General features: G+C 39.9%; 1 protein-coding gene across 1 annotated transcript in view; it reads left to right on the top strand.

The window, feature by feature from the left end:
* The window catches only part of LOC149314570 (uncharacterized), a 69,377-nt gene that overhangs the window by 17,758 nt on the left and 31,190 nt on the right, over positions 1 to 20,429 (top strand). The window contains exons 6-18 of the mRNA XM_089521407.1: positions 700 to 867; positions 1,114 to 1,299; positions 1,825 to 1,947; positions 3,139 to 3,252; positions 4,548 to 4,869; positions 6,593 to 6,702; positions 7,029 to 7,146; positions 9,451 to 9,542; positions 10,994 to 11,144; positions 15,139 to 15,248; positions 15,480 to 15,603; positions 17,021 to 17,151; positions 19,521 to 19,630. Of these exons, the coding sequence (XP_089377533.1) occupies positions 700 to 867; positions 1,114 to 1,299; positions 1,825 to 1,947; positions 3,139 to 3,252; positions 4,548 to 4,869; positions 6,593 to 6,702; positions 7,029 to 7,146; positions 9,451 to 9,542; positions 10,994 to 11,144; positions 15,139 to 15,248; positions 15,480 to 15,603; positions 17,021 to 17,151; positions 19,521 to 19,630 (1,859 nt within the window). The remainder of the gene's footprint in view (positions 1 to 699; positions 868 to 1,113; positions 1,300 to 1,824; positions 1,948 to 3,138; positions 3,253 to 4,547; positions 4,870 to 6,592; positions 6,703 to 7,028; positions 7,147 to 9,450; positions 9,543 to 10,993; positions 11,145 to 15,138; positions 15,249 to 15,479; positions 15,604 to 17,020; positions 17,152 to 19,520; positions 19,631 to 20,429) is intronic.

The following is a 20,429-nucleotide window of genomic DNA, read 5'->3' as shown; positions in this document are numbered from 1 at the left end:
ACTATGGTTATCAAAATACTGTGGTTGTTCTTTCTAGTTTGTCTACAAGTTGCTTTATTGTTTTTCTTTTTCTGGATAGTTGTATGCATTTTGTAATAACATATGGAAATGAAAACTTGACATTGATGGCCCAATCTAAAGTGTATTTACTTGAAAGATTGTCCCTTCCTAAAGGAAATGCATAGGACTGCAGCATAAGACTGTTAGGTTTTTTAAAAAGATATTTTAAGTAAGTTTTATGCAAATGTTTCAAATGGATATAGAATAGAAAGAATTCCGGGGAATGAGCAGAGTTCATCTAGTATCAAGCCCATTTATATTAAAATATAAGATTCATTAAATAATATTTAACTTATTAACACTGGCTAGAGAGTTGTAACCCCCAAAATAAAACTTTTCAGGTTTTGTATAATTATTTTCTAGCCAGCTTTGTGTAGCAGTATGAATAAATGAGAATTGCTGGTAAAAATCTCATAAAAATGATAATTTTGTGCCCAATTTAGCTGTCATATTGAAAGCACCTTTATCTAACTGGAGCTGGGAGGAACTTGATAAGATAACTTCAGGCTTAACAGAGTACTGAAAGTAATGGTGATAAATGAAGATAGTGTTAACATGACTGGTATGTTTAGTATTGAAATTTGAAAAAGACATAAATAATCATTAGTGCATTTTTGCTGAAACAATTCATGTTTCCAGGTTGCTGAATTGGATGCTGCACATCAGCGGGGGGCTGAAATGGATGCCATGCTTGCTGAGAAACAAAAAAAGCTGGCTGAAAAAGAAGCCTATATAATTGATTTACAATTAGCCTGTGGATCAACGAACGATGCCAAAGAAGTGCTGGTACATAATTGTGAATTAAAGGTATTCTTAAACTCTGATCTGTAAAAGTGCCATCTCATTGTGTTCATCTGCAGATACGATATTTTCCTTAATATTCTGAGTGGCATGCATAAAACACAAAGGTTTTTGGTTACTGTTGGTATAAAATACTGTCTCAATAAAGTAGTTTCTTTCCTGTTGCTTTTCTAGTTATATTGATAAATATAAATCCTGAGTGGTTTATTCCTATTCTATTCTTTTAATTCTTTTCCCTTGTAAACTTCAAAGAATCAGCTTTCCACAAAGGAGGCTTCATTACAGAGTATGCAAATCCTAGTTCAGAACCTAACGAAGAAAGTTGGAGACAGTGAAGAAAGATGTAGCCTCCTTGAGGAACAAATTGAAAACCATAAAAGCCTTCAGAGTAAAGAGAGAGAACATTTCCAGGAAAGAGAAGCCATGTATACACAAAATGTAAGTCTTTAGATTAATCAATTAGTGTTTATGTTTAATAATAAGAGAAATAATAAATAGATGTATCCCTAGATGGATTTGGTTAGCAAAACTAATAAAAAGGAATATTTTGTTTCTAAGAATGTTAAATGGTAGAATTTGTAATTTTGAAGGATTCTGAAAAAGAAAAATCTCAGACACTTGGGGGTTTTCTGGTATACTTGCAAAGTCACTTGTGGCAAAAAACTCAGGTGTCTGTCTTCAGGGTAGGACTTTTCCTGATCTGTGTTCTTGCATAGCAACTGTTGCTGGTAGCTTTCATCAGTTGGTATGTAAGGTGTCATTATATAATAAGCCATTCTAGTATAAACTTGATGTTGTTGAAATAGTGTTCTTTTTGTGTATCTCACTAACCAACTTTTCAACATTACATTGTATAATAGTAATTAAAAAATGGCACTCGCACGTGCATAGTTGAAATTTAAACTATGAATGGTGTTGCTGTGATCAGTTTTGTAGAGATCTATTTGTGTGTGTGTTTTTTAGATTCGTATGTTTCAGAATATTATACAGGAAAAAGAAAAAGAGCTGATGGGACTGGTGCAGAAACATGAGCAAGAACTGTTTAAGATGGCTGCCAAATCTGATGCTAGTGCTGATCTAGAACAGGTAGTTGAAAATGTACTGTAACTCAGTAGTAGAGTGGGTGGAACCCAGAGTTTGATTATTAGAAGCCCAGTTAAACCCTTAAGTATTCTGTTTGTTGTCACCTTGCAAATTTAACTTGACCAATAGCTTGCATTTCAAAAAAAGACTTGCACATTGTTTCTTTCAGGTTGGAGTCATAGATCCAAAGCACACTGTAGAAATAATCCAGTTTGGGACACTTTCACTGTCCTGGCTCATTGCTAGGAAATTCTGGGAACTGTAATTTTGTGAGACATTTAGCCTTCTGCGTCAAAGAGCTCTGGTGCCACAATAAACTACAGTTCCCTAGCACTGAGCCAGGGCAGTTAATGCGGTCTCAAACTGGATGATTTCTCTAGTTTGTTTTGGACCATAGTTTAAGAAGTGGGCCCTTTTCAGCAGCGTTTTGTCATAGCCCTGATATTCATTCTGTAATAACTAATCCCTCCTATATTCTGCTGATTTTGATTACCAAGAACCCATGCAGTTTCTTCAGACAAATCCACAAATAGTTGTGTCTTCTCCAAGATGGAGCTTTTGCATGAATTATAATAAGAAGGAAATTAATAGGAATGAGAAATGGCCTGTATGGTAACAGAGGTTGAGCTTCCCCATACTTTAGAACTGGAAACAATTGGCTTTAATATTTAATATTTCTGGGCTAAATTACGTTTTGAATAAATGTAATGGTTTTACTTACATCCTTAAAGTGTGGGACTTAGAGCCTGTACAGACTGACGTTATACGCCAGTGTAGGGGTGTAGCATCTGCACGCTGCCCCCCCCCACTGGTGTCGTGCCACGCACCCAACCACATGATGGGGGGCATCATGGCACTCCATTGGTGCATTGTTTAAACTCGCTGCGCCAAAGGAGCGCCAAAAAGTTGCCACCACAGCAGCTAGGGTGCCCTTTCAATGGAGCAAAAAGGAGCCACTTTTTGCAGCTTCCTTTTGTGCCACGGAAAGGCCACATCGGGGCCGCAGTGTGCGGTTGCCGTGGCCCCAATCTAGCGAGGAAAGGGGCAGCATGGAGCTGCCCCTTAGGGGTTGTCTGTTGAGCCCCTTAGTTGTATTAGGTGGGATGAAGTGTGCCAGGAATGATGGAAACTTAATGGAAACTTTAAAAGATGTCTCTCTTTCTGCTTCATAAAATGAAAATCTATCCTCAACAGTTATTGAAAGCTTTGAAACAGAAGCTACATGAAAAGGAGGAAGTCATGCTAGGAAGGACACAAGTTATAGTTATGTTGCAACAAGAACTGGATGCTAAAGACCAGCAGCTCAAAGTAAGGATGAAGTGCAATATCTAGTGACTTAGAAGTAATTATTGACGTTCTTAGGCTGTTACAAAGTTCAACAGAGTTTATTTGTTTGTAATCACTTATATTTGATGAATATGCTTACATATTTTTGTTGTATTATATGTTGTATTTATAGATTATATTTTGCTTATATCCCATGGTACTTTGGGGATCACTGTGTCAAAAAACAACATAAGTGTTGAAAACAATATATTAAAAGCGTATTGACTTTATTCCTCTCCTCAAGATACATAGGGACAGCATATTGCATCACCTGAATTGTATTAGAAAATCACTGGTGTAGTGCTACCCCCTCCCCCCAGGGGATTATTGTTAATCATCTGGAAGTTATCCAAGATATACAAAATAATGCATTACTTCAGAAATATTTTGAGAGACAATAGGATGTTTCATGTCTCTCTTCCGAGAAATGCCTATGGAGGTGGTAGGATTTGTTGATGATTTCACAGTCCCTTTCATTTTTCATAGAGGCAACTATGTAAATGCTCACAGACCTCTGACACAGTGGTGGAAAGGTGATATCTCTCTTCCACATTAGAAGCATTTGATAGAGATCTTGAGTGACCTGGAGACATCTCACTGCCTGGTTTCCCCTTCTCCCTTGCACTCTCTGAAAGTCTGAAGCAAAGCATTGGAGTACCTTCTGCAGAAATGAGGAAGTCAGGGGCTGCTGTGATAAATCAGATCTCCCCATTCTTTCCTGCAAGAAAGATCTCTTCACTGGATCAAAAGTTCCAAATCAGAATTTGGATAGTTACTTGCAAGAGAAAACAAATATATAATGACATTCTGAAGCCATCATAACTGAGTAACCGTAGCCTCATGCTTTGCAATACAGAGTATCATCCTACCACTACTCAATTATGGATGACTTCAGCATGACAATTTAGACATTTTCTGTAAAAGGAAATATCCTATTTCTACTTCCATGGTTAGAAGGAGCCTTTCTGTTTGGAGGGGGACTCTGGATCCAACCTTTTGACTCGAAACCATGTTCACTGGAAGTGTTTTCCACATTATAAAGATTTTGTATTAAATACTGTCTGATCTTGGAAGTTAAGTGAGCTAGTACTTAGATGGTAGACTGCCAACAATTACCAAGTGCTGTAGGCTCTATTTTGGAGAAGTGAATTGGCAAAACCACCTCTGAGTATTCCTTGCCTAATAAAACCTTGTGAAATTAATGCAATTGCCATATGTTGACAGGTGGAATATATACACACATTTTTGTATATTTAAAATACCATTTTTTAATTCAGGAAATTAATGAACACCTAAACCGTCTTCAGTCAGAGAAAGATAACCTCCAGTCCAAATTGAATGCTGAAAAGCATGTCATGCGAGCTCAGCTGAGAGATATGATGAAGAAACATGAGAATGAAATGAAAGAAGTTAGGGAGAGTCGCAATGCTGAGATCCAAGAGCTCCAAGAAAAACATGAAACTGAACTGCAGGAAAAAGACCAAATCCTGTTTCAACTTCAGAAACAATTGGATAAATTAAGTTCCAGTGGACAGAATAATTTGGAGCAAGCTGTTGATATTGATGCTGTAATGAAACTAAAGCTGGAACAGCTTGAAGGTATCATATTACTGAACAGCATTTTTTTACAATTTCTCAATACATTCAGTTCATGTATGTTCCAGTAATTTTCCTGAAACGGGTCAGTTTTTCATAAAAAGCCAAGAGAGCCATCTTTATGGTCATTCTTGTACACAGGACTCAGGGGGACTGATTATCCATGTGTTAGAGCAGGGGTCGGCAACCTCCGGCCCGCGGGCCGGATGCGGCCCGCGAAGGCCTGGCCGCCGGCCCCCGGCGGCCCCTGCCGCCGCCGCCGCCGCCGCGGCGGCCGCCCGTCGCGGCTTTTCGCCGCTCTGGGCGCCGCCATTTTGGGCGGCAAAATGGCGGCGAAGTCTCGCGCGACCTTCCCTGAGGTCGCGCGAGACTTCGCCGCGATTTTGGGCGAAAAAATGCCGGCGCCCATAGCGGCCTCTGGAGCTATGGGCGCCGCCATTTTTTCGCCCAAAATGGCGGCGCCCAGAGTGGCCGCCGCGGCAGCAGCGGCTATGGCGGCGGGCCTCTAGGAGGCCCGCTACCATCTCTGGGACCCTCCAGGAGGGCTCCCAGGGCGGCAGGGGGCCTCTGCAGGGCCCTCTGCCACCCTGGGAGCCCTCCTGCAGGGCCCCAGGGATGGCAGAGGGCCTCTGCGGGGCCCGCTGCCATCCCTGGGGCCCTGCTTTAGGGCTCCCAGGGTGGCAGGGGGCCTCTGCGGGGCCCACTGCCATCCCTGGGGCCCTGCTTTAGGGCTCCCAGGGTGGCAGGGGGCCTCTGCCGGGCCCTCTGCCATCCCTGGGGCCCTGCAGGAGGGCTCCCATGGTGGCAGGGGGCCTCTGCAGGGCCCTCTGCCATCCCTGGGGCCCTGCAGGAGGGCTCCCAGGGTGGCAGGGGGCCTCTGCGGGGCCCGCTGCCATCCCTGGGGCCCTGCTTTAGGGCTCCCAGGGTGGCAGGGGGCCTCTGCAGGACCCTCTGCCATCCCTGGGGCCCTGCAGAGGCCCCCTGCCACCCTGGGAGCCCTCCTGCAGGGCCCCCTGCCGCCCTGGGAGCCCTCCTGCAGGGCCCCCTGCCGCCCTGGGAGCCCCCAGCTTTTTTGCTGGTCTCTGACGGGGCCCGTCAGGGGCCAGCAAAAATGGGGAGGCCTGGCCCCCGGAGGGTGGAAGCTCTGCCCCCGGCATGCGGCCCCGCCCCTGGAGGGTGGAAGCTCCACCCCCCAGCACACAGCCCCGCCCCGGAGGGTGGAAGCTCCACCCCCGGCACGTGGCCCCGCCCCAGAGGGTGGAAGCTCCACCCCTGGCACGTGGCCCCGCCCCGGAGGGTCGAAGCTCCACCCCCCAGCTTCGGCCCCCCAGTCGCCTGAGGGACAGCAACCCGGCCCCCGGCTCAAAAAGGTTGCCTACCCCTGTGTTAGAGAGTAAAGGAATGAGTCTTGCGATTACATATCAGTTTATGTAGGTCTCATTCATCTTAGCAGTTCTGTGTGCCTGTGCAGGATGGGCGATATCCCGATTTGACTTTTCTGTACCACTGTGTGTTAATCCAGGCATCTGCAACATATAACCATGCAGCATTAAACCACCCAAGAGTCTCATGGTAATTTTAATATGTCACATCTGATATGTTTTAATAATATTTCTCTCAAACTCATATTATTAATATGTAAATAGCACATGTGCAGTGCAGCAAATTTTATAATAGAATTTCTGCTACAGTTCTGAATAATGACTGAAGTACCTCTTTGTTTAAGCTCAAGCAAAACTGAAAACAGAAGAGGCCAGCAAATCTGAAGCAAGGTTCCTTAAGATGAAAGCTTGGTCCAAATCCAGAATCAGACAGCTTGAAGATGAGCTTAAAAATGTATGTAACATTTTAAAACAAAACTTACTTTAGTGTGCTTGATTCTAAGGCATAGATTTAAAATAAATGAAAGGTGCCTATTTAAAATATTACACATGAAGAAACCAGTCTTTACTGGAATACATTTATAGGTGAAAACTTGTATAGCATACATTTTTATGTAACTGAAATGCATAAAATAATTATTCTGTGACCAATGCTAGTCCATAATGATAAAAATGAGACAGATCTTACCAAATTAGTCTGAGATCATTAAAAAAAAAGCACAGTGTTTTTGGTGTTTCTAAATTTTGGAAGAAATCAATGTCAGAATGCATCTTTTATAGGTTACATCAGTGAATAATAATGTAACTGCGTTACATGACCGGATTTCAGAATTAGAACAGGAAAAGGAAGATCTACAGTCAACACTGCAGACATTTACTGAACTTAAAACTCAAAATGGTAAATAATCATTACATTTTTCTGAAGGGAGAGAATATTGCAGCTTTTAATTTAATTGTTCATAGTACCATTTAATAAGCTGAAAACAATAATGAGGTTTTCTCATCAGCAAGCAGTAAATGTCTATTAGATATAGAATTTTAAATAGCCATCAGAGTGGTATCCATGTATTATAACTTGGGATGTATTTGTAAATGGGTATAGACAGCAGGACTGAACTACATTCTCAACATAGGCCCCTCCCACCTGGATCTCCCCAGTGTGAGCCTTCAGTTGCCTTCCTACTTCTATTGGTGATTATATCAGGCTTTTCAGAGAACTACATTTTTTACGGTCCTTAGCAGCTATGAATTTCTGTCTGATCATTTCAACTGATTAATTGCCCAACATGGTAAGATCTTCCTGGTGGCTTCGCAGGTTAAGCAAAAGTTTAATATTTGGCTTTTTGATGGGCTCAGGTTACCAAAGATACAAATTGACATTGAGTTATTGTCATGTTTAAGTATTACGCCCAGCTCTAAGGCCAAATTAAACTAAAGAAGTACAGGTAAATCTCAGTTAATAAAGTAGATGTCTACATAGGCATTACTTAAAAGAAAATTTGGTACCAGAAGCAGATATAACATGGAAAGGATAAGGAGAGGAAACCAGTTGAACACATTTCAGGAAACATTTTATCCCAGACTAACAATATGGACATGTGAAATGACACAACCAGGTCTGGTGAGCCTTGCAAACTAAATAAAAATATTGTAAACCTTTGGATGCCACTTGATCCTGCATCCAGGGATGATTCCCCTACTTTCATTAGCCTTTGCCTTTCTTATGCTTTCAATGATTTTTAAACATGCTAGGGGTATCTTGTGAGGCAAGTGTCTCTGCTTTCCCATTTCTCACTGTTTTGCTGTTCATGCATGCTCAGAAAGGGATTCTTGAGGCAGCTGTTATTTAACTTGCCTGTGGTAGGCAGGCACACATGTAGAATTGGCAAAGTAGAATTTCAGTGTCTCCTGCCTCAAGCTTTATTGCAGTGTTTACTACAGGTGCATTGGTACAAACCAACACCAAAAGTCCCTGATTCTTTAGCCCTTCTTTGCCATCTTCCCAATGCTAGTGCTGCTAAACATTCCAGCTAGTCAGAGAATGAAAAGGAAAAGAGCCTTGCATCCTTCTGAGGTCACTAAAATGAATACTCAGCTTGATGAGGGCAGTGGTTAAATGCCTGTCCTGCAGCCACTCACTCACAAACCATAAGGTTGTGAATACCAGCCAGGGGCTCAAGCTTGACTCAGGTTTGTTTCCTTCCAAGGTCACTAAAATGAGTACACAGATTGTTGGGGACAATTAGCTTACACTTTGTAAACCACTTAGGGTGTGCTTAACTGCACTGATAAGCAGTTTGATTGTAACATCATGCCTGATGAAGAAGCCAGTGGAGCTTCGAAAGCTTGCAACAAGTATATTGTGCGTTTCGATTGACCAATAAAGGTAGCACTGTTTGGTGGATTTTTGTTTGAATTTACTAAATGGCCAACACAGCTACCCCTGCATGTCTTTATCAGAGGTTTTATTAACTGAGGTATACCTGTATGGCAGGACTGCTAGAAGTATGTCATCTATAAGGAAAGTTGGAAAGTCTATAACAACATCTGACAGTGGCATCTGTTTCAGAAGGACCATTCTTCCTCATTCTGTTAACTTGTTTTTAATCATTTGGTAATTTTTTTCTTAGTAGTGTGAACCAAACATACAAACATAATTTATAGTTTTTTGTGGGTTTTTCGGGCTATGTGGCCATATTCTAGAAGAGTTTCTTCCTGACGTTTCTCCAGCATCTGTGGTTGGCATCTTCAGAGAATGCCGACCATGAAAGCATTCAACTCCATACAAACATAAGTTCCATATTTTGTCATTGCAACTTCCTTCCAAGTAAACATGATCGCAATCTCAGTCTTGTCTTTTCCTCTTAGAAGAAGCCAAACAATGCAATCACAAAGTTTAAAAGCAGTTTGTAACACAAGGTGTCCTGTGCTTAGCAAATGATTAAAAGCCTATCTGTGTGTAGATGCCCCTTATGGGGTCCAGTGGGTTGGGAGAGGTAACCAGGATCATACTGATTATTTACTGTAATATAGCTGGATATACTTCACACAAATGTAGTTGGATATACTTTCCAGTGCTATATTGTTTAGTCTATTGGAGATAATTCCTACTTTGTTTCTGTGATGCAGCCTAAACTGACATTTGCTCATCTGAATAGTTTATTTGGAATTTACAGTTAATATAGATAATTTATCTTTACAGAAGAATTGCTGGCTAAGCTAGAAGTTTATGAAGAGCAGCAGCGAAAATTGCAAGCAGATCTTGAACAAGTTACGAAGAGGGCAGCTTCACAGGTCTGCTGCTATTGGGGTTAAAAGAATTTAGCTGAATTGTCAGTTACTACAGGAATATACATTTATCATCCCAAGGCTTCCTTTGCCTGTAGTTAATTACAGGTTGAGCCTCCATTATCTAAAATGCTTGGGACCAGAAGTGCTTTAGATTTTGGAGTTTTTTGGGTTTTGGAATAATTGCATATGCATAATGAGATATCTTGGAAAAGGGACCCAAGGCTAAATAAGAAATTCATTTATGTTTCATGTACACATTATACACATAGCATGAAGGCAATTTTATGCACAATATTTTAAAATAATTTTGTGCATGAAACAAAGTTTTTATACTGTACATTTTAATCACTGAATTATAAGGTGTCACTATCTCAGCCACCTATGTGGACAATTTTGGATTTTGGAATTCTGGATAAAGAAGACTCAACCTGTACTAAGTACAGGGTAGAGGACCCATTTAAAATTTGCTGTGCTGAAAATCTGGTGAATTATTAATAGTTACACAGTCTTAAGATTCTGTAGGCTTATGCTGAACATATTTGTAACTCTACCTATTACTCAACATCTGGATCAGATGAAAGCCCATTTTAAAACAAAAACTTGATCGTAGCTCTTGCCTGGGAGAGCAACAAAGAATCAGAGTCTAAGCTGTCAATGTTGATGGATCCAAAGGGAATTACACAAATTCATGCAGGGCACAACTATAATGGCTGCTCGTCATTGTGGGTATATATTCCCTCTGATCCCTATTGCTGTGGGGCATTATTGTAATGCACCAGTCACTTTACTGGCTATCAAATAATTTCTGGGCAAGGTGCAAAATGTTGGTTGTAACTTTTAAAGCGCTACATTGTTTGGGTTCTGGTTACCTTCCCATATAATCCACCCTGGGTCCTCTGAGGGACTCTTCCTTCAATCATCTAGGACTAGGTTGGCAACTATACCAAGAGGACATTTTCTTCAGCCTCTTCCAAACTGGAATGACCTGTCAGGAGAGAATCAACAGTTGAATATGCTGTCTGAATTTAAAACAGCATTAAAAACCAGTCTCTTCTGACAAACTTATCCAGATGATTTTTAAAATATGAATTTTAAAGTTTGTATTCATAATTTTTAAAATATATGTCAGTACTTTTGTATTCTTTTAGTGTGTTTACATGCTCTTTTAACTGTGTTATGCAGTTAATTTTTTGTTGTTCTCAGCCTCAATCCATAGAGAGGGGTGGGTAAGAAATAAATATGATAATAAACAAAGTGTGCAGTTGTACCTCTGTGCTATCTATGTTTCCCATGGACTCAATTGGTTAGTGTGCGAACAGTGAGAGGTCTGGGGGCTGATCCAGCATGACTGTTCTTATGCTCTTAGATAGAATTTCTGATTATTAGGTTATTTAGTTTATAATCTGTTTTGAATTCTTTATGTTCTGAGTATGTCCCAACTTTACTTGTTGTAGCCTAGTGAATCGGGCAGTGTGGATGAACTACAGAGTCGGCTTTTGGAATGGCAAGAAATTGTAACTGAATCTGAGGACGTAAACAATCAAATTAGAGAGGAAAAATCTGCAATGGCTCTAAGAATGGCACAAATTGAAGAAGAAAGAGAAGGTGAGTTAGTCTGTTGGAAATTGTGTTAGGCCATTTTGTTAGGTTGCCAAATATTAGAAGCAGATTCAGTCAGGTGAGATGTGTGCTGGTAGGCAGCATCCGGTTTCTGCCGTTGCCAGGTGTATTGTGCAGCCTGATCATAAATAGTAAATTGAGACCTAGTATTGCCTACATCCGTAGCTAAAATTAAACCTGAGGCATGGTATGTTGAGCAGAATCATTCAGTCTGCTTGCAGTGCCATAATGAAGAAGTGATACTCTCCTAAAGTGAACAAAAATAAGGCAGAAAGCAAGCCTAGCCTTAAGTCTCCTAGCACTGAGTTCTTTCAAGCCCTTTTATGAAGACAAATTATAATTATATTTCTGAACCTTCTTCCTTGATTGTGAGCCAGATTCTTTTAGTTGTGTACCTTCATGTCCTTTACATAGACCCAGAAGCCCTCAGCTTGAGACTGTTTCATTCTTACTGGGTGCAAATTTGAAAATACCACATGTTCTGTCCATTGAATTTCATGACTAGTCTTCCAGTTATCACATTCTATGTACTGAGCCTTTGATTCCCGATGAAAGACATGGTTTAAAGCAGCTTTGGGCTGAAACATGCTATGTTTTATTCAGGCCCTTTTGTATTAATATGGTCAAATATTTATCTTCCTGTATGTCTGGTCAGTATTTAATTTTGCATTTCCCTTGGGCTATGCATGACCTTTCTGTTTTGTTTTTCCCCCCTTTGCGGTTAAACCTGATGAGCACTTGGCGTCCCTTCCCCCTCCACTCCTAGCCTACACTGTGATTTGGTCAGCCACTGAGAACATAGTTTCCCATCAGTTTTGTGCATGCAGGATTCTGCAGCCGCAGCAGCCTATGGTGTACTGTTGCTGATTTTCCTTGGTAGACATTATTTTGTGGGAAATCTTCAATAGTGTATTATAATTGCTGTTTGTGGTGCTGTATGGTTCCCCCCCCCCACACCTTTATTAACATAAGTAACAAATGCTGTTTTTAACTTGATTTTCCCTCTTTGCAATGCCGGTATCTTCAGTTATGTTAACAGCACTTTCTTCATACTTTTTTTTACTTGTAGCTGGCTCCATATTTACCTTGAAAACCTCATAATTTATAATGTTATACTATTAGTATTAAAAATTATATATTCAGGCTTTCTTTAGATACCCTTTTTTTTAAAAAAAAGAATGAGTCACTAATGAATTTCAGGAGCAGAAATCAGAATAAATTTTGAGCTAAATATACAAAAATATGCAGACTATAAGTGCCATCATCTTTGTGTATGTGTGTGTGAAATTCTTTCATGCAAACAAGTCTCACTTTCTTTTGATAACATGGCCCTTTACAGAAATCCACTGGTACGAGCCCCTCTGCAAAGTGCTATGGATTGGGCTTTGTATAGGTCTAAATGCCTTTCTTGTTGGGTCTCATTGTTGGACCTGCAGCTTTAAAGAACACAATCCCTTCAGTGTTAAACATTTTTAAAATTCCATTTATTTCATTTCAAAGAGTTTTAAAGGTAGGGATGCATGTTTAAACCAAAAGGTGGGAAAGGTTTCCAGAGAGTTAAAGTTGGCTAGAAAGGATGATCACTATAGCATGTTTGTGTTTGATATGCAGATCAGATATTGAAACATAGTATAGTATTAGGAAATAAGGAAAACCTATGCTGTTGGATGGATCATAAAGTATCAAAGATGCAAAGCGTGTTTTTACAAATATCCAGAATAAACCTTTGTAACATATTTTGTTACCATGTAGCCCTGGTTGTGCGGTGGTTAAATGCTGGTACTGCAGTCACAACGTTGTGAGCTTGATTCCAGGGGGCTCCAGGTTGTCTCAGCCTTCCAATCTTTCATAGGTTGGTAAAATGAGTACCCAGCTTGTTGTGGGTAATTGGCTTACACATTATAAACCACTTAGAGAGTGCTGAGTTCACTGTGAAGCGGTTTAGAAATGTAAATGCTATTGATATTTGGATCCAGAGAACTGTAAATGCTATTGCTATTGCTATTTGGATCCAGTGAACGTTTTGAAATAAGTGATTTTTGCCATTTGATCTCTCTCAATCTCCCTCATAGCTCACTGCTACCCCTCCCCCCCCCCCCCAATATGCTCTATACAGTCAAGGGGGCGGTGGAGAGTAGTGCACATGATCATAGAATCATAGGCGGGTTATAGACTGCCCATTTGGGGCGGGCTGCAATCTCCCCTTTCCCCGCTGTATCGGGGCCTCAGTGTGCAGAGCAGCAGCCGCTGAGGCCCTGATCCGCCGCTTTTCGGGCTGCGGGGAAGCGGCAAAAGGCCCCTTCCCCGCAGCCTGAAAAGGGGTGTCCTTGGGGCTTCAAGCCCCAAGGACACCCCGCTGCGGTGGGGAGGGGGAGAAAGGGGCCGCTTGGCCCCTTTCTCCCTTGCCTCGCAGGGCGCAGCCGTCTTAAGGCTGCGCCCAGCGAAGCAAAGCAGCGCCGCAAACCAGGAAGGAGCCATCAATTCCAACCCCCCTGCCATGCAGGAACTCTCAATGATGGTCCTGGGGACTGCAGGAGAAAAGGGGAATTGATGAAAATCACTACTCTTTGTTTTTTCCAGCTGGAATTGCAGACCAACTGCTTCCATCAGTCTTTCCATTTCCAGAATTAACTCTGGATCTAAATCAAAATGATGTGATAATAATAGGGGCTTCTTAAATTGTTTTAATGGACACAGTATGATCCAGTCATGTACTCATATGGATACAGGTCTTGGCCTCCTGCTGTCAGTCTTGGTACAGGGAGGGCTGCTAGAGCTCTCTGAATAGTGTGTACCTTGTTCACAAATGAATCTTTGTACAGTATTATAGTAAATCATCCGAGTCCCAAACTACATGATTGTTCTGAGGCATTCACAGGATTTCCATGATGTGGTTCAACACAATGTTTATCTAGCAGGGAATCACATCTGATCAAAATACCATTGTGTTGGTCACATCCACACCTCACAATGGTAGATTTACACACACACACACACACAATTTCAAAGAGACTATAGCAAAATTACAGAAGGTTCACAGAACCTGGCTTCTTAACTAAACTCCAGCATGGGTTACAAAGTCTAGCTCATATAGTATGTAAAATCTAGACTTGTACATGCTGGTTTTACCTCATTAATTTAGGTATACAGTTTTGAATAAAAAGATTGATTTGTTGAGGTTGAATAGTTGAAGTTCAATACTGCTTTAGCAGTGAATAAAGTATGGAGCCAACTTTGTCTTCATTTCTTCATGCTGATTTATCTGCTTTACATGAAACATCTTCCAAATAAACATGCTTTGTTGATCACACAAAACAGATGGGAATGTCCTTAAAATAAACAAATAATAATAATTTCTCACAATGGACTGCTGAATTTTGAATTTATTGTTATTATTGACAAATGAGTCTATATTGTTTTAAATCTAAAATTATTTATGGCTTGATGCCAGGTTGAAGTGTGTGATACAGGCTTGTGACTTCCTCATATTACCACAATAAAGGCACCCTTTAACATTAAAAATCTAAGAAAGGGTTGCTACAGTTTCCTAAAAATATATGCCCAACTGAATAATCTGAGGTGATGTGTTTATTATGCACATCAGCTACATTTGAATATAACTGACTTAATTTGCGCTTAATTTGAATATGTAAGTGGCTGTCCTCTTTTGTCAGTATCCATATACAGTACAGATCAATTTTTATTTGGAAAGAAATGCCTGTGAGATTTATACCCGCTGTGGCTTTTTAAAAAAGAATCACATATCGATTGTTTCCATATGCTATGAGGGGGAAATCACAAGGTGGATAATGATATGGAGTGCATCTATAACCTATTCCTGCCAACTCTTTATAAACCCCCGTCTATATCACTTATCCCTTTTGAATGTCTACAACATGTTTGTCTGATGTGTGATTGCTTTCCTGTGGCACAAAACTGATTGAGGATGACTGGTTCTTTCCTGGCTGCTCTGATCCAGCCATAGTCTCAGGGCAGCAGGAGCTGGAGGAGGAACTGGCTACAGGTCAAGGGATTGGCAGAATACAGCCGGAGAGAAGAAAGATTTCCCAGTCCAGCAGGAAACTCCAGGTAAGTTGGTTGCACTGAAAAATTCATATTTTTGTTGATGTCATTTTAAGCAGCAAGTGCACTCTTATTGCATTCTGTGTGGCATCTTAATATGTGTTGTTATGGGGAATTTGTTGCCAGTGCTATTACAGAGTTGTGTTCATTAATCTAGGGAAAGTTTAAAGAATAGAGCATTGTTATCCTCAAATGTTGTGGATTTTATAGTCTATTAATTTCTCTCCCTGTATTTAGGAAGATTATGGCTTTGATGGAAAGCAGGGCTTCGAAGAGCTGAATGTAACTTTGGATAGCACTGATTCAACTGAAGGAGAGAACATGGGAGGTTGGTGGCCAGAGTACACTTCTCCTAGCACAGGTGTGGCAACCACTAGACAGTTTATTAAAGCATGCACCAGCATCTGTTTTGTCTTATTTTTGTTCTACAAATTCAACTAACAAACCATGTTGTGTTGTGTTTGTATCTGTTGATTTATTATTATTATTTTTGGCTTGCATTTTTGTTGCAATTTGAAGCATGTGCGTGCTGGATGAACTGTCTAGTTTTGGTTCAAAACTAGAACATAGTCGTGATTTAACACCTTGGAATCTCAGTTATGAATAAAGAATATTGTCATTCATGGTAAGCTTTTTTTAAGTTCTAGTAGTGTTCTTTTGAAAATACCACCACAGCCAGACATTGTTTTCTAGTTGTGTTACATGTCCTGTTTAAGATAACATATACTTGTGTCTATTCTTATTGTTTTATAGAAAGTATACACTTCAATTCCTCCAGAGTTTGTCATGAAGATGGCAAATTTCATTAAATGTATTAAGTCTGTTTTGCATAGGTTTACTAAGGATGTATTTTGAGTTACATCTTTCATTGACTATACTTTTCCAATATATTTTAGAAATTAGAAATGCTGAAGCACTTAGGAATCTGTTATTTTTGACTTGAAGTAAAGGACAAAAATAAAAAATAAAAAGACTATTTATTTGAAAGTAGTTTAAACAGGCAGATGTCTTATGGAACTTGATTAAGCAAAAGCAGATTTTTTATACTAAGAAAATACACTAAATTATACTAAGCCTCCACTCCAGGAAGCATGTGACATATAAATGTGATGAATCCTCTCTATTCTTCTTGCATTGGACAACAAAGTCAGAAAGGGAGGCAGTAACCATATTCAGTTGAATATGGTTAACAGTCATCATTTCCACAGTCAAAAACACAGCACTTACCAAGCATTAGGGAGAGGTCCAATATTGTTCAATTGAATGTGGTTATGATCTCCCATCAGACTTTCTGGCACAGTGGAAAGCAGAGTCACAGTCCCATGGCTTTTGTGTGTGTAGAGTTTTGTATGCCTGGATAACCATTATAGGAAATTGAGTTTAAATGGTGTTTAAAACAAAATTGATTGATTGCCAAAAACATTCTATATAAAACATATAATGTATAAAAATAAGGGATGCAATATTCTGTCAGTTATTTATCTTAATTGAATAAGAAAAATTATCTTGATTAATGAGACACTTAATTAAAAAAATACTAGAAGTAGTGCCAAAAAACTAAAAAGAGGTGAGTAGGTGTCACCTTAGAAGAGCTATTCCCCATACCTCCATTTTAAGAGATGGGCTTGATGAAACATATGATAATTATATGATAAATAAATGTTCAGAATTATGGTTTCTGTAAATGTGTACAGATTTAGTCAATTGGTTAATTGTTTACAAGTCATGATATGACTGGACCAGACACTGCTAACAAAAATGTCTTTTGAATTAACTAGGTTTACGGACTGTAGTGGAAGAGTTAGAATTGGAAAGAAATCAGTTGCAAGAACAAATTCTCTTTTTGGAGGAACGCTGTCGGGACTTGGAAGATCGACTGCAGCTCCAAGGCAGAATGGAAGCTCTACAGGTATGTGTCAGAAGTAGTGGAATCTCTCCTACTCAGTGGCTTTGAGCAGTTTTCTCTCTGTCTGGCTCTCATATTGAAATGAGTTGGACTGCAGGCGAAAATGGTTAGAATAATACAGTGCAGAAAGATGAAGTGAACCTAGGGGACTGGATTCATTCCCCTTCCTCAGTAGTCCTTTTAATGTAAAGAACCGACATCCTCTTCCCTCAGCTTTGTATAGGAGTTGGGCAGATATATGGATATGTGGGGCTATCATTTGACATTACTTTGTCTTACATGTTCTCTTTGTTCTAACAGTAACTATTAAGAATCACCTATGTCTGTGTCACCAACTGTTTGATGTGATTCTGATTTTGTACCATTTTCTACTGTAAAGCATTTTTTTTCTTTCCAGAGTTCAGATGATACCATAAAATTCTTAATTTCTGTCAAGGTACTTCTCGGATTACCTTCTCTGTGTACTTTCTTTAGCAGAGAGGAGTTAGGTACCATCGGACCTCCATGTCCCTTCTCCCCCTGGCAGATACAAAAAAAATGTGGGACCTCAAATCTCATTCTCCCTATGACGTGTATGCACCCACTAGCACAACCATATGCACACATGGCCATTGGGGACAATGGGGCTTGCCATCTGCAGATGCTCACATCTGCAGATGGCAAGCCTGCGGATATGGAGGTCCAACTCTATTTACAAGATTGCCTATTCAATGGTAGTATTCTAGTTCTAGAATGCCATTCTCAAAGAGGCTCAATTCACAGTCTTTTCCATGCCTTCCTATTTCCCCGGGCACATAAGATAAAAATTCCCCTTTTTAAATTGCTTTAATTAATATTTTTAGTCTTCTTAATTGGTTGTTGTATTCTGTTTTAATTATATTGTGTAGATCTGCATGTGAATATTTTTATTCATGCTTTTGTATACTAAATTGGAGTTTTGGTTAAAAATATCTTTAAATATAGTTAGACAAGACCATTTGTGATCTAGGGATGTAGTTTAATTGTCAGAACAGATTGTCACAGATTTGCGGACTGGGAGTAGGTCCTCATTTAGATTCTGTTACTGAAATGAATAATTCATATAAATTAGACCTGATTTGCTGGTGGCTGCTCCTTTTGATTCTCTGTGTTTTCAAATGCAGTTATTTCACTTTATTGACACGAGCCTCCGTGCCCCTGCCCCCGTCAACCCTGTTGCCTGCTCTTTGCTGAAGTATTGTGTAGTCAAGGAATGCTCATAAATGACACTAAAGGAGTTAAACTACAAACACAACATAACACAAAGTTTTGGGGTTAACATAGAAGAAATGCAAAGAAGTGAGAACGCAGCACCATTATAGCAAAGAGCTAAGGGGCTAGGAGTGCATGGGCACAAATATGGGATATTATGAACAACATACTATAGCCCCAAAACACACTAGTGAAATTTCATAGTTGCTTGTAGTAAGACAGCTGAAGCACATAATAAGCTTGCCTAAGCTCCATGGAAACATCATACAATGTTGTTTATTCGTCCTGTTAATCTAAGTGTGTGACTAATAGATCTCTTAACGTACTAAAATGCATGTGTGTAATGACATTTTTCTGAAACAGCAGTATGCCAATGTATATTTGCATTGTAACAAAGCGTTTCAATACAGGTGGCATTTGGTGTAGAGGAAGAAGGGCAGCTATTGAGGGCTGTACAGGTGTGTTCTGCCCATTCCAAAACGATAGTTCTTTTTGTCTTCTTAGAACTGATATTTGGTATTTTATCTAACCTACCCAGCATTTAACAGTGATTTTGGATTTGTCTGAGCTTCTTTTTATTGTTGGTGTTTGTTTGCAGTTATATTTTACACACTAGTTTTGTGAAGCTGGGTAGACTAACAATATTTAGACTGCATAACAAATGGACTGTGTCAGTGGAGCTTGCTTTATGGCATGTGGATTGCATTCAGAGATTTATTACACACCTCTCTGCTAATCACTGATTAGTTTTTGACAAATACAAGAAAAAATTGACCAGGAATTGATTCTGAATAATTTTCAAATTACAGTGCTGTTGGGCATCTAATAAATTATTGGGCTTTTAAAAAAGAAAATCATGTCCTGCTTTTTAAGTCAATTCCATGTTAGAATTAAGTGGCTCCCACACAGTTTTGCTGAGCATGGTGTGCTGTAGGGTTTTTCCATTGTGGTCATCACATAATAAGACCACCATAGGAGGAACCTTTCAAAAGGAGTTTCAGTGTGTCCTGGGGCTAATATCCTTGATGGCACTTCCCTTGATTAATGAGTTATATAAGATAGACTCTAACTCACCATCTCTAATGATAACACTGTTGTTCTGTCCAATGGAAGTGCTGGTTATATGTGTCAATTTCTTTCAGAATGAGAACGATCGTTTGCAGTCCCAGCTTATGCAGCTGCGTAACCAACATGCACGTGATGCAGAGAAACATCAAGCTCTTGTTTCCAGTTTGAATGAACAACTTAAAGGGTAAAATAAAATGTTTTTTAAAAAGCCACCAGACTTGTAGTGTAGTAAGTAATGGGAGGATACCCCTTTTCCAATGTATTATGACTGGCTTTCTCTTAGTGAGTTCTGACAGAATAAGTCTAACTTATGCCATCATAACCCACTTCTTTTGTCACTGCGAAGTTCTGAATTTTATTCTGACTACCCGCTCCCTGCCTCGTCCACCTTTTGAATGTGGCAGCCCCCCATGATTGCCATTCTCATGATGGTAGAGAGACAAGGAAGGCAGAGAGAAGTCCAAGTATTTTCATTTAGCTGGATGCACAGAATAACATCACCATCAGGGACCTCCTGGGGACACCTGGGAGGTTCTTGAGGATGTCTTTCATCATGTGTCCTGCTAAAGGAAGATATCAGGATTCATCTTGGCTGCTCTCCCTCCTCTTCATCAGCCTAGAGAAATGATTGTATTGGGAGGGGCATCTGCACTTAAAAGGAGGGTTTTGTGTAGGAGGTGTTCGCCAAGAGACACATTGTAACTGTGTTGGAGTGTGTACTTCAGTTTAAATAAATTTGAGGTTCACTAATACATAAATATATATTTATAGAGGGATTTTATCTGTTAATCGTGACATGAGATTTTAACAAATGTAATACTTCATGCATATTATTTTTAATTTAATTAATTTAAAATCTATTTTACATGCATATCAAAATATTTTTTATGTATTTTAAATCACAAACAAGAAGGCACTTGCTGACCTGAAAAGCCCCTCTGATTCTGCAGCACTTGCCCACTCCAGTTTAGTCACTTCTGTTG

Source organism: Sceloporus occidentalis, unplaced genomic scaffold (genome assembly GCF_023333645.1).
Source record: "Sceloporus occidentalis isolate IW3139 unplaced genomic scaffold, rSceOcc1.0.p SCAF_4, whole genome shotgun sequence".
NCBI lineage: Eukaryota > Metazoa > Chordata > Lepidosauria > Squamata > Phrynosomatidae > Sceloporus > Sceloporus occidentalis.
This window is presented reverse-complemented; position numbering and strand designations above follow the sequence as displayed.